This window comes from Plasmodium vivax, chromosome 3 (assembly GCF_000002415.2).
Source record: "Plasmodium vivax chromosome 3, whole genome shotgun sequence".
NCBI lineage: Eukaryota > Apicomplexa > Aconoidasida > Haemosporida > Plasmodiidae > Plasmodium > Plasmodium vivax.
The window spans coordinates 405,734-418,579 of record NC_009908.2 but is presented as its reverse complement, the minus strand read 5'-3'; the positions used below and the strand labels follow the sequence as shown (position 1 = coordinate 418,579).

General features: G+C 52.0%; 3 protein-coding genes across 3 annotated transcripts, besides 4 other annotated features; 2 read left to right on the top strand and 1 right to left on the bottom strand.

Annotated features, from left to right (window-relative positions):
- Positions 1 to 21: 21 nt before the first annotated feature.
- Positions 22 to 669, top strand: PVX_000640 (30S ribosomal protein S12, putative; the record flags this gene model as incomplete). Its single annotated transcript, XM_024731224.1, has 1 exon — positions 22 to 669. One exon carries the CDS (start codon positions 22 to 24, stop codon positions 667 to 669), a length of 648 nt encoding a protein of 215 aa, XP_024586926.1.
- Positions 670 to 1,483: 814 nt separating this feature from the next.
- Positions 1,484 to 1,520: a microsatellite.
- Positions 1,521 to 2,183: 663 nt separating this feature from the next.
- Positions 2,184 to 4,211, bottom strand: PVX_000645 (hypothetical protein, conserved; the record flags this gene model as incomplete). The annotated part of the gene is made up of 1 exon (XM_024731223.1): positions 2,184 to 4,211. One exon carries the CDS (start codon positions 4,209 to 4,211, stop codon positions 2,184 to 2,186), a length of 2,028 nt encoding a protein of 675 aa, XP_024586927.1.
- A 1,758-nt stretch (positions 4,212 to 5,969) lies between these two features.
- Positions 5,970 to 6,008: a microsatellite.
- Positions 6,009 to 6,493: 485 nt separating this feature from the next.
- Positions 6,494 to 6,532: a microsatellite.
- A 10-nt stretch (positions 6,533 to 6,542) lies between these two features.
- Positions 6,543 to 6,583: a microsatellite.
- A 275-nt stretch (positions 6,584 to 6,858) lies between these two features.
- On the top strand, positions 6,859 to 12,766 carry PVX_000650 (DNA polymerase alpha, putative; the record flags this gene model as incomplete). The annotated part of the gene is made up of 6 exons (XM_024731222.1): positions 6,859 to 6,927; positions 7,097 to 7,187; positions 7,296 to 7,367; positions 7,588 to 7,857; positions 8,011 to 11,380; positions 11,515 to 12,766. 6 exons carry the CDS (start codon positions 6,859 to 6,861, stop codon positions 12,764 to 12,766), a joined length of 5,124 nt encoding a protein of 1,707 aa, XP_024586928.1.
- Between the last annotated feature and the right edge of the window lie 80 nt (positions 12,767 to 12,846).

The following is a 12,846-nucleotide window of genomic DNA, read 5'->3' as shown; positions in this document are numbered from 1 at the left end:
TCCCCCCACGGCTTTCCCCCGATGAACCCCCCCCCCAGGGGGTCCAAACCGTTTAGTACAAAAAACATCAGAGGGAGGTTATTCTATAAAAGGAGGCCCAAGCAAATACCCAAGCTGAAAAAAAAAAACTGGAGGTCCAAATGGCTAGAAGGAGCTCCACAAAAGAGAGGAATCTGTTTGAAGGTCCGAGTGCAGACCCCTAAGAAGCCAAATTCGGGGTTAAAAAAAATCGCTCGAGTTAGATTGTCCACGGGAAGAATCGTCTCCGTGTACATCCCAGGAATAGGCCATAATTTGAATACTCACAACATCATTCTTGTGCGGGGTGGCAGATGCAAGGACATCCCAGGGTGTAATTACAAAGCTATTAGAGGGGTCTACGACCTACTGCCAGTGAAAAATAGACTGAGGGGAAGGAGCAAATATGGGGTGAAACTCTCCGAGGAGAAAAAAAAGCACCTACTGGAGAGATACAACTTGAAGCACATATACATTAAGAAGGACGTGGAGCAATTTAACAAATATAAGTGGTTCAATTGGTTCAGTTACGCCGATGGGGAGAAGAACCTCAGGCAGAAGCCGCTCGAGGAGGACGAACCCGTCCCCATCAACATCTTCCACTTCAACACCCACTACCGGAACCGCAAGGTTGAGCAGTCCCGGGAGTAGTTGGTAGGGAAGCGGCAGCGGGGGTGAAGCGGTAGCGAAGCGGAAGCGGCCTCCACGGGGGGTGCTCGCTGGTTTAGACTTCCCCGGGTTAGCCGTCACCGAGTTAGCCATCACCGAGTTAGCCGTCACCGAGTTAGCCGTCACCGAGTTAGCCGTCACCGAGTTAGCCGTCACCGAGTTAGCCGTCACCGAGTTAGCCGTCACCGGGTTAGCCGTCACCGAGTTAGCCGTCACCGGCTTACTTTTCACCGCGCCGTTTTCACCGCTGCGTGTCGCCCTCACGGCAACCCAAGGTTCATTACTCCTTGCGCACCACCCATCCAACAACCCTCCTTTCTTCACTAACCTACTTGGCAAACCACAACTCGCCTAACTTGGCCTCTCCGGCAAAACCTAATCGCAGTTCATCGACCACCCAGACAGTCTTGCAGTGAAAAAAAGGAAAAATAATTAATCCAGTCTGGACTGAAAAACGCCATGCCGCTTCGCGCCAAGTTCAAACGGATGACGCCATGCGGGCGAAAGTTGTGCCCCCATTCACACACACATACATACACATACATGCACCCCAGGGGGTAAGATTAAAAAAAAAAAAAAGGGAAGAGGTTACCCCACTCCTTGCTACACCTCCGCGGGTCGAGCCAAAAGAACAAATCGGGGCCAAAGAGGGGGGGGCGCCTGCCTTATTATCACACGAGTGGTCCCTCCCCGTTCGGTGTGCAATTCCAATGTAGGGGGCCGCTGCCAGGCACGCGGATGGAATGGTTTGCACAAATGGGGAGGGGAAAAAATAAAAAATAAAAAAAAAATAAAAAAATAAAATATAATATATTAAAATGGTAGTAAACAGCGCACCACACGGGACGCAGTGCAAAACGGGACCGCCACTCAAATTAACAAAAATGGAGAGGAGCGAGCCGAGGAGACACAAACGTAACTTTGCTCCCTTTCACAAAACGCCGCAGACATGGGAAACCCTTTCCACTACAGGCCCTTCCGATCTCGCCGCATGCCTCCTCTTCTGTCTCGTTCCCTACTCCCCCTTCGAAATGCAAGCGGGAGACATAAACAAAGTACGCAGCGGAGATGGGAGCTTCCCCCAATCGGGTCACATAGGTGGGGGGAATGCTCCATCCTGTGTGTGCATGCATGTGGAGGGGAGTGACGGTGGCGATGGCGGTGCAGAGCTCACACAGCTATACGTAATATAAGCATGTGTGCTGCCCCACGGCCACCTCTTCGCAGGGAGACCCCCCTCTCTGCGTCGGCCCAAATGATGTTCACTCAAGTGAGCGCACGTTGGCGCACTGGACTCGAGGTGCTTCCGCGGGCTTGCCACTTGGACCCTCCACCGTTGTGCGGCCACAAAAAAAATTGAAAATAAAAATGAGGGGTGCAGTAAGGTGGGGAAGCGGAGGAAGAGAGGAAGAGAGGAAGCCGAGTGAGCGGCGTACGCACAGCATAGCGGGCGAAATCATTCCAACCACAGGAGGCACCCCCAACGGGCCTTCCCCTCATTTGTCCTTTTTGTCGCCTGCCAACTGGTCGATCTTCCTGCCGCGCTTCTCACTCGCGGGGGGGTCCTTGGGGCCACCCCCACTGGGGTCCTTCTGCGTGCTTTTCTCGCCGCCCCCGCTGTTGGGAGGTGCGAGGTTGGCCGCTTTGTTGCTAGGGGCTTCACTGTTGGGAGATGCGTGGTTCGCTTCTTTGTTGCTAGGGGCTTCACTGTTAGTTACTCCCCCGAGTGCCGCTCCCCCTGCCGCTTTCCCGGGCGCCCCCTCCTCGTGCACATCCCGCTGATACTCCGTCGCGCGCTCCTCGGTGGTGAGCCCCGCCCCATCGTCCCCATGGTTAAGCTTGTGGAAGGATGGCATCTCCGCGCCGTCCTTCTTGCCTTGCGCTCGGAACTCGCCACGATTAAAGGGGTCGAAGCTTCCACCGGAGTGGTGCCCATACGCATTATTCAAAGCCTGTATGTCGTCCACGTCGTAGTCATTCTCTCCCTCACTATCATAGTCATAGTCTTCCTCCTCTTCCTCTTCGTCATCCTCATCGTCTGTAAAGTCCACCCCAGATTTCTTGCTTCCCATTCGGTTTACAAAATCTCGAAGACTGAACTTCCCACCTGAGCCCACATCCTGCATGAAGGTAAAATTGGAGCCGCTTCCCACCCCCGTGGGGCTGTGCTTAATGTGGTCACCTCCCCCAAAGTTGAAGACGTACTCGTCGTTGGAGTGGAGCAGGTTGGGCGTCTCGAACAGGTCCCCGTCGGAGAGGCCATCCCCCAGCCCGCCGCCAATCCCGCCGCTAATACTGCCTCCAATACCGCCGCTTAACCCCCCCGGGGCCAGCCGCACAATCTTGATGGACCGCTTAACCTCGCCGCCCTTATTGCTGAGGTTCATGAAAAACGGGTTGGCGTTGGAGCTGCTGTTAATCATGTCCAGGATGGAGAGGTGCTTCACAAAATCGACCACATTGAAGTTGCTCTGCTCGGACTTTTCCATCAAAGTGACGTTCCACAGGATGCACAGATGGGGGTTTTTATTTTTGCTAATCTGTATAAGAGTACATTCAAATTCGATCACATCATTTTTCTGTAAACTTTCCACTTGGGAAATTAGCGAGTCCGTGAAAAGGGCCCTGATGTCTGGTTTGTCGTAGCGATATTCCGAAGGGTTCATTCGAATGAACAAAGAATTGCTATTAAAAAAACCCTCCTTTATTTGATGAAACTGACCGGACCATATGACTGTGTATCCATCATATTTGCTTTTAAAATTGTGTATGCTGTTGAATTTATTTCTTAATTGTGATTTGTGCCCACAGTCTTCCAGGTAGTCCACCCAGCTAGCCGTTATGTAGGGACCCTTGGCTAGATTGTCCAAATTAAAATTGCTTGAAATTCTTATTATGTAAAAAAAAAAAATTAAAAAAATTAGCGACAGAAATAGGGCCAAATATTTCGCAGAAATTATTATTGCACATTTGGGGAATTGGAAAGTTAAAATTTGATTTTCTCTCTTCACTTGAAATAATTTTTCGCTCGATTTTAAGTTCTTCTCGCAGTACGGGCACGTGTATTTTTTTTGCTTAAACGTTAAGTACAATAGAGGAAGTAAAAATATGGTGAAGAAAGAGATCAGCAGAAATAAAATGATTACGAGTAGGTACACAAAGGGGGGGGTATACGTCTTCACCTGTGCGTACACATGCTTGTTGCAATAATCGCAATTGAGCACTTCTTTTGACTGCTTGTCATCGTACCCGCTTGACTCCTCCTCCGTTTCTTCCTCGGTTACACCTGTTCCCTCGCTAAACGAATTGCTGTGATCGTTCCTTATGGGGGTAAATTCTCCCTTAAAGCAGCCACCCTCGTTGCACACCATGTTGCTATCGTGGCACGTGCTCGCGTCATTGTACGTGCTATCGTCGTAGTCGTTCTTCGAGCCACTGTCGTTTATGTTTATCTCCTGCATTTCGTTTTGCAGGACGTTCATTTCGCTTAGCCTGGTCCTTCCATTTCCGCCGAAATTTAGCATTTTGGGGGGGGGCGTTGAGAAGTTGGAAGTGGGGTGGGGCAACACTAGTCTGGCGATGCGGTGTGGGCAGCGCTGGGCGGGCGATGGCGGCCAACCTGGGAGCTCGCCAAAGGAGCTAACTGGCGAAAAGAAGCGGCTCGCAGGTGGGTCGCGGGTGGATCGCGGCTCCCTCGCAACGATCACAATGGTCGCAATGGCACAATTTGTACGCGCACGGCCGGAAGGCTTCACGCGGCGCTCCAACAAATGTGCATGCCAAAGCGCCTGCACAGCCGCGTATTCGCATGAACAGGTCAGGCAAATATCTTGTTCCTTCTGCTTTTCCCTCTTTTTAAAACTGCCCTCGAGCAAATATACCCTTAAATGTGCTAAACCTCCTTGCGCGCGTTTGGGTCTCTTCCTCAAACTGCCAGTCGAAGCGCGCGAAAAGAAAAAAAAAACTGGATGTGTTAAGCGTGAAGGGGGGAAAATAGGGGTACCAAAAGGCCGCGAAAAGGGGAAATAGCAAAAAAAAAAAAAAAAACAGCCAAAAAAGGTATGAACGGCAATAAATTGCAGAAAAAAAAAAAAAAATTTACTAATTGGCAGACTAGCCAAAATGAAAAAGCAAGTTGCAAGAAAAAAAAAAAAAAAATAAACACTTTGCCAAAAATTGGGAGAAGCTCAAAATTGGAAAAGTCAGCCCTTTTGCGCGTTATACCGGCAACGCACTAACTCCCGCGCGTCATTTGGAGCCCTCGATCTGACATACGTGCCACTTCGAAGGGAGTGCCCGGAACAAGCAATACGGGAGCGTCACACTCGGCGCAAAAGCGGAGAGGAGCAAAGTGGAGGGGAACAGTTCTCGCGAACGTTTCCGCGAACGTTTCCGCGAACGTTTCCGCGAACTTTTCCGCGCTAGTTTACACGCTCATGTACGCAAACGTTTGCGCGCTTCTTACACGCTCGTTCACTCCCTCATCCACCTTCCCGTATGCGATAAAAAAAACCTAGCAGAGGAAAGCGCAACTCGCGTCATGTGCAAGTTGTACGTTCAATTCGGGGGCGAACTTCCTCCCAAGTGGTTCCAAAAAAAAAAAAAAAAAATAATAAAAGTAAAGGGGACCAACCTTACCTTCGCGGTTAGCATTTTCGCTACACTTGTCGCGGGTGTGTGCTGTAACCCCTCGTGTGTATCCGCGCGGGGCGAAGCGAAGTCCGTGTTAACCTAGTCGAACCATATCTGGTGGTCCACCTGGTTCAGCTCGCCCACCTTTTATCACCTCCTCACCTTCTCACCTTGCCATTTGGCCCCTGGGCCATTCGCATCTTTACGCTTTATTTTTCCGGCGAATTCGCCGTTTCGCTGGCCTCTTTCCCAATTGAGCAACGCTCCTGCAGGGTTGAAGCGCGAAGGGGGGAGGCAGCCGGGTTGAGTTAAGCTGAGGTATGCTAAGCTAAGGGAGCGTGGAACCGCTTCACACGCAAAAAAAACCACTTGGCGTTTTTTTCCCTTTTCACCATTCCCATTTCGCGCATGTGTCCCCTGGTAATATTAGGAAAAATTTACGAAGAAGATAAAATAGCTTCCTTCTGTGCATCCTCCCCTATCGTAACACCGTTGTCTTCACGCTGCCCCTCCTCTGCAATTGCAAAGGGCAGGCCAGAGGAGGAGCTACTTAAAATGCACCTGCCCACCGTACACCTTTTGCGCCTTTCCCGAAATAACCTTTTAACATTTTGCACTTGCAAAAAAAAAAAAAAAAAAAAATTAAAAAGAATAAAAAAAGACAAAGGGAGGGATCGTGTACATTACGCGCCTCGTCATTTTTACAAAGGTGAAGCTGCGGGAGAGTACCGCTCTAACTTTATGGAGCACATTTCGGGGTTCACTTCCGAGATGCGATTTTTCCGCCTGCTCATTCGCGCAACTGAAGAGAAGGCGCTCGTGTGCGCAGTGCGATGCGCTTATGTGCTTCCTTTCAATTGCGTCCGAGGGGTGACTGCGAGGCAGAGGTAAGGGGGAACTATTCCCGCGCGAAATGTGCACTGAGAAGCGAGGCGAATGTGAACTACGCTTGGAGAACTCCGTTTGGAGCGCTCCCTTTGGAGAACCTCGCCCCTGTGAGCTCCGCGCGTGTGTTCGCATAGCTAGCCACACAACGCATCGGCATCCCCACTGACCCTTTTTGTGCGTACATAAATATGCACCTTTTTTTTCCGCCCTGAGTTGAGCGACCCGGCGCGAGGGTGAAACGCTTCACGCAAGCACGGAAAGGAAAAAAAAAAAAAAAAAAAAAAAAAAAAAGAAAACACATGCGTGTACACAAATACGCACATGCATACATACGTACATCCTTACATGGGCACCCCAGGCGTACACAATTTCGAGAAGGCTGAGGCGAAGGGGCGTAGCTGAAATTTCCCCCGCCTTGATAATCAGCGGCGGTGTTAAGTTCGTTCAGTTCGCTCAGTTCGCTCAGTTCGTTCAGCCCACGCGCTTTTTGGCTAGCCCGAGGGGAAGGGGCGAGCGGAAGACCCACAGGCGTCCGCATTGGGGACCTGCAGTCCGTTAGAGCACGAACGGGTGCCTCGTTAGCGGTTGAAATTTGCCGCCTCGTTAGCAGCCCGATTTTCCAACCGCCGCAACCCCCCAGGAGCCGCCAACATGAGTAACGTGTTCGACAAGCTGAAGAAGCAGAGGTCCAAGGAATGCAAGGCGACGGATTTTTACGAGGTGAGTGTGGAGTAGCTGTGTGGCGAAGCTGTGCGGTGCTTCTGCGTGGCCAAGCTGTGTAGGGGTCTCCCCTCTCCTGTGCGTTGTGCTCACCATGTGAATGACTCTCCCTCCCCCTCTCTATCTCCCTCATCATTCATTCGTCCATTCGTTCATTCCTCCCCCCCAGGTGAAGAACAAAAATGACGACATTTACGAAGTGGTGGACGAAGAGGGATACATCGAAAACAAAAACTCCCTAAAGAACTTCATCGTGGGAGGTGAGACTCTAAAAAGGGGTGTCCTCAAATGTATCTCCCTTAGCTTCGTTCCTTCTGAGATCCCCCCCCCCCTTCGTGACTGCCTTCCCCCCTCTCTGCCCTTCGCAGGCGACAAGGATTTCGACTCGAGCGATGACGTCATCGTGGAGGACATTAACTACGGCCTTCTCCGGAAGAGGAGTAAGTCACACATACCGTGGAGATGGGGCGGCCATCACGCGTTGTTCCGGTTTCGTCTGCTACGCCTTCGTCCGCGACACCTTCCTCCGCGACGCCTTCCCACTCCTCTTCTTCATCGCCTTCCCACTCCTCTTCTTCATCGCCTTCCCACTCCTCTTCTTCACCACCTTCCCACTCCTCTTCTTCACCACCTTCCCACTGCTCTTCTACCCCCCCGCAGCGGCCGAGAAGGAAGCCAAGGCGAAGAGGAACACACCCATTGACGACTTCATCCGCGAAAAGAAAATCCAGAAGATCTTTTCGACAGGTAAATTAAGCAAGGAGGAAATATCCAAGGCAAAAGACATCGAGCGGTTGATGGACGCGAACTCGTCTTCGAGTGGCAGCGAGTCGGACCACTTCAACGCGAAGAGGAAGACCAGGGACTCCTACGAAAGGGACCGCAGCAGCAGAGAAGGGTGCCACATTAGGCAGATCGTCCGTGGCGGCAGTAGGCAAACGGGTGTTAGTCAGTTTGGAGGCAATTCGATAGGAGTGGCCCGTTCAGCGGCCCATCTGGTGGCCCCCTCGGGGGTGGCCCCAAGCAGCGGAACTACACACGCAGAGCGAACACACGGGTACAACCCTTTTCTTCGCGCGAAAGGGGCAGAGGGGCAGGTAAAGACGCAAGTGAAGGCTGAGCATGAAGAAAACGTTGACGCGACCGCTGCGGATGTAGATGAAGGCGATCTCGATGGGGAAGACCACCTCGACGGGGAAGGGACTCCGGAGAGAAGCAAAAAGAGGAGAGTGCTCACGGGGGGAGCTACCCCGGAAGGGGTTAAGTACACACCAGGGGATTTCTCAACGGAAATTTGCAAAGGGGAGGAAGAAGATGTAAAGAAGCGAAACGAGAGAGGCACCCCCCTCTGTGGAATAAAACAGGAGAGTACACCAGAGGGGCAGTCATCCGACCAGCGCAGCATTGTGGCGAGGCTGGAGGAGAACCACCCTGTAGAGACGTTCCTGCAAATGGGAGACCCCCCCCCTGCGACTATCAAAATGAAGAACGAAGTGAGGGGAAGCCCCTGCGATGGGGAAGACGACCAAGAAAAGAGTCGTCTCATCACAACCATCGGGATGAAAAACAAACCAGATGAACTGGTGACGAACGAAGAAACAGGATTCGTGAACGTATACATATTTGACATTTGCAAACACAGAAATAGCATTATAATGTTCGGAAGGACCTTAACGAAGTTCAAAATTTACCGAAGCGTGAGCATCTACATTGAGGACATGTACAGGTGCTATTACTTCCTCCTATCCAAAACAATGGTTTATAAGAAAGACGGGGTAGAAATCAAATACGGGCACAAAAATTATAACACGTGTATTATGTCGGATTTTCTGGAGGAGTTCCGAGCGGTGAGGAAGTACCATAACATCGAGAGCATCAAATGTAAAATTGTGAAGAGGCGAAATTTGAACCTCAGCTCGAGTGATGAAGATGTGTATGCAAAAATTTTCTACACGTATAACTGCGACCCGATCAGCGAGAGGTACCTGTCTGGGAGGACCTACTCCGCCTTCTACTGCTGCAATGAGGATGTCATAGAAAATTTTGTCATCAAGAAGAACTTGAAGCTGCCCTGCTGGGTGAAGGTCCGGGGGCTCAAGCTGAACCTCACGAACAACCTCACGTACTGCTACTTCGACTGCACCACGGCCAACTGGAAGAACGTCTACCCGGTGGAGAAGCGCCTCGGGGGGAAAGCGGCAATTGGCGGGGTTAGCGCGGTTAGCGGCGGGAGTAGCGGCGGCAGTGCCGCTAATGGAGGGAGTGCCGCTAATGGAGGGAGTACCCCTAACGGGGTTGCGGCAGAGGAGGGGCACAGAAAGGGGGACCCCAGCGCGGGGGGGAGCGGCCACCTGGCCGACCTGGACCTCAACAAAGTAGTCATCAAGGTGGTGTCGCTGCTCAACGAGGAGAACCACCACGAGGTGTTTAGCATCTGCTCCATGGTGGACGCGGAGGGCATGAAGTACATCAATTTCTGCGGCATATCCACCAAGGCGGCAAAGAAAAAGAATCTCACCTACAATAAGAGCAATGCCAAGCTATTCGATTCGGAGAAGAACCTGTTGGATGCCTTTCTTCAAAAGTTGAAGACCCTAGACACAGACATCTACATCGGCTATAACATTTTAAATTTTGATCTCGAATTCGTCATACACAGATGCAACGTCCATAACCTGAATGCCGATTTCCTTAGCCGGAAGAAGAAGCTGAAGAAGAACGACAAGATGAAGGTAAATAAGTTTAACGGGACGAGTAGCACTGGGTCGATGTATAACATAATTCAGAACATCAAGGGGAGACTCATCGTGGACATCTACATGCTCTGCAAGGATTTGATTAAGCTCACCAGCTACGGCATGGACGAGATCGTCGACAGCGTCAGGGGCAGGTTCCAGGAGGGGGCGAGTGCCGCGAAGGCGGCCAATGCGGCCAACGCGGCGAGTGCGGCAAGGTCATCTAACAAGGCCAGCAAGGCCAACGCCGCCTCTGGCACCGCTTCCACCTCTTCCACCGCTTCTGCCTCCTCCCCCCCGAACGTCTTCAAAGACTTCTCCGTGAACAACATCAACCTGCTGAACTGCAGCAACATCCACCTGTACGACGCGCAGCAGCTGCTGGAAAATCACCTGAACATGTACATACACAGCCAGCTCTTCTGCGTGCAGGAAATCGCGAACGTGTGCAAGGTGCTGCAAATCATCGAGAAGACCAGGGACCTCACCAAGCTCAGCGGCTACCTCTGGGCCAGGAGCCTCCTGTGCTACACCAGCGAGCGGATCGAGTACTTCCTCCTGCACGAGTACAACCGGAAGAAGTTCATCACCCCCGTGGTTAAGAAGCGGGTGAAGAAGATTGACAGCGAGCAAGTGAAGAACAAAGCCGCCGCCAAGTACTCGGGGGGACTCGTGCTCGAGCCCCTCTGCGGCTACTACGACACCTTCGTCCTCTACCTCGACTTCAACAGCCTCTACCCCTCTATCATCATCGAGTACAACGTGTGCTTCAGCACGTTGAAGGGGAGGGGGGAAGCCGCCAATCTAGGGGAAGCCGCCAATCTAGGGGAAGCCGCCAACCGAGGGGAAGCCGCTAATCTGGGGGAAGCCGCTAATCTGGGGGAAGCCGCTAATCTGGGGGCCATCTCCACCGAGCTAGGCGACGCGGAGGCAGACGCGGCAGTCGCCCTCAGCGAAGCGGTCGAAGTTGACGACTTTGATAGGACCAAGCCGGGCATCCTGCCCTCCATCCTGAAGAACCTCGTGGAGAAGAGAGCATTCATAAAGAAGCTAATCGCAAACGAAAAGAACAAAGAAAAGAAGGAACTTCTCCTAATACAGTCGCTTTCTATAAAGCTTATAAGCAATAGCATATATGGCTGCCTGGGAAACTCAAACAACCGTTTCTACGCGAAGCACATGGCTGCCTTCATCACACTGAAGGGAAGGAACCTGCTCCAACACACCAAGTCCAGAGTGGAAAGAGAATTCAATTTGAAGGTAATCTACGGAGACACAGACTCCATTATGATAGATACGGGGATAAAGGCGCAAGGCGGGAGTAACTATAAAGAGGCCTTCAGACTAGCTCACGTCATTAAGAATACGATCAACAAGAGCTACAAACGACTGGAGCTAGACCTCGAGTGCATTTTTTCTAAACTCCTCCTCCTGAAGAAGAAGAAGTACGCCTGTGCGAAGGTCGTGGACGCAAACATGGAAAGGTGCGAATATGAAATGAAGGGAATTAACTTCATCAAGAGGGACTTTAGCCGAATTTCCAAGCTCATTGGCAATGAGGTGTTGAAGATCATTTTTAGCAGCAAGGATGGCCAGGCGGTTGGCGGTGGGGGCGGTGCAGGCAGCGCGGGCAGCGCGGACCCCCCCGTGGAGAACGACCTCTCGGAGCAGATCCATGAGTACCTGCGCGGGGTGCACCAGCGGATCCTGGCGGACGAGTAGGGCATTGCGGTGTGGAGCGACGCCGCTTCGTCGTTTCGTCGCTATTCCACTTGGCCGCTATTCCGCCACTCCACTTCTCCACTCACCACTTCACTGCCACTCCACTTGCCGCTATTCCGCTTCCTCACAGGTTCGACCTGGACTTCTTCACCATCACGAAGAAGCTGACGAAGAACGTGAGCGAGTACCAGGAGAAGAACTCCCTGGGGCACGTCCTCGTGGCGGAGCGCATGATGAAGGACGGCTACAACATCAGCGTCAACAAGGAGATCCAGTACTGCGTGTGCACGAGCGAGGACGCCTGCCGGTTCTTTAACAAGCCGGGCCACGAAAAGCTGAGCAACTCCCTCTGCTGCTTCAGCCTCAGCGAAATACACAAGCATAACTTGAGGGTAGATAAGGACTACTACATTAGGAACCAAATCCTCTCCCCTATCAACCGGCTGTGCCAGTACATAGAAGGAACAAGTGCAGAGAAGCTGGCCTCCTGTTTTAACATCTACGACGTAAGGGAAATAAAAACGGACCTTCAAATTGAGGAGAATTACCAAGAAGCAAATGTCTTGTCGTTGCTAAACGAGTCCGAGGAAAGGTTCAAAGATATCCACTTGAAGGGCTACCTGACTTGTTCATACTGTTCCCACAACGTCAAGCCAGCCATTTTTATAAAATACTTCAGATGCAATAACTGCCTGAGGTACCTTTCCATTGAGCAAATACGCAACTACATTTTCTCCTTCCTCCACCACCTGTTTGCCACTTTTTATAAGCAGCTCTACGTCTGCAGCAGCTGCATGGTCAAGACGAGACGGGTGCTTCTGAACGGAGCCAAGGACTGCCCCAGCCCCAACTGCGAAAGCCCAAAGGGGTCCCTCAAACCGCTGGTTTCTAAGAAGTACATCTACCTCATGCTGGAGTACTTTCTCTTTTTGCTCAAGGACAACTTGCGCGAGGTTCCGCCCGGCCAGCACGCCGCGAACACCGCTACCGCCCCTACCACCGCGGAGGGAGCTGCCCCCTACGCGTCCGACGTCCTCGTGTACGTGTGCGTCGACGAGAAGTTCAAAACGCACATCTCCAGCGACCAAAAGCCGGGCAAGAAAAACCTCAGGGTGGAGGCCTACGACGACATATGCAACAAGAAGGAGCTCGGGGTCACCATCACCAAGGGGCTGCAGATGAAGTACCCCAACATCTCCAATTTCATCACCTACTTGAATTTGAAGAGCAGCCAGTTCTGCATCAACTACAACGAGGAGAGGACCACCATCCGCCACTCCCTGCAGACCCTCGTGCGCAACAACGTCTACGCACAGATTTACTTCGACCGGGTCTTCTCCGTCTTCCAGCAGCCCCTCGCCGGAAAAATAGCTCAGCTGTGAGGTTGGCGGTGGAGCGGTGGAGTGGCGTAGTAGCGGAGCGTCAGCGGAGCCTTAGCCTCGCGGGAAGGTAGAAGGTGGCC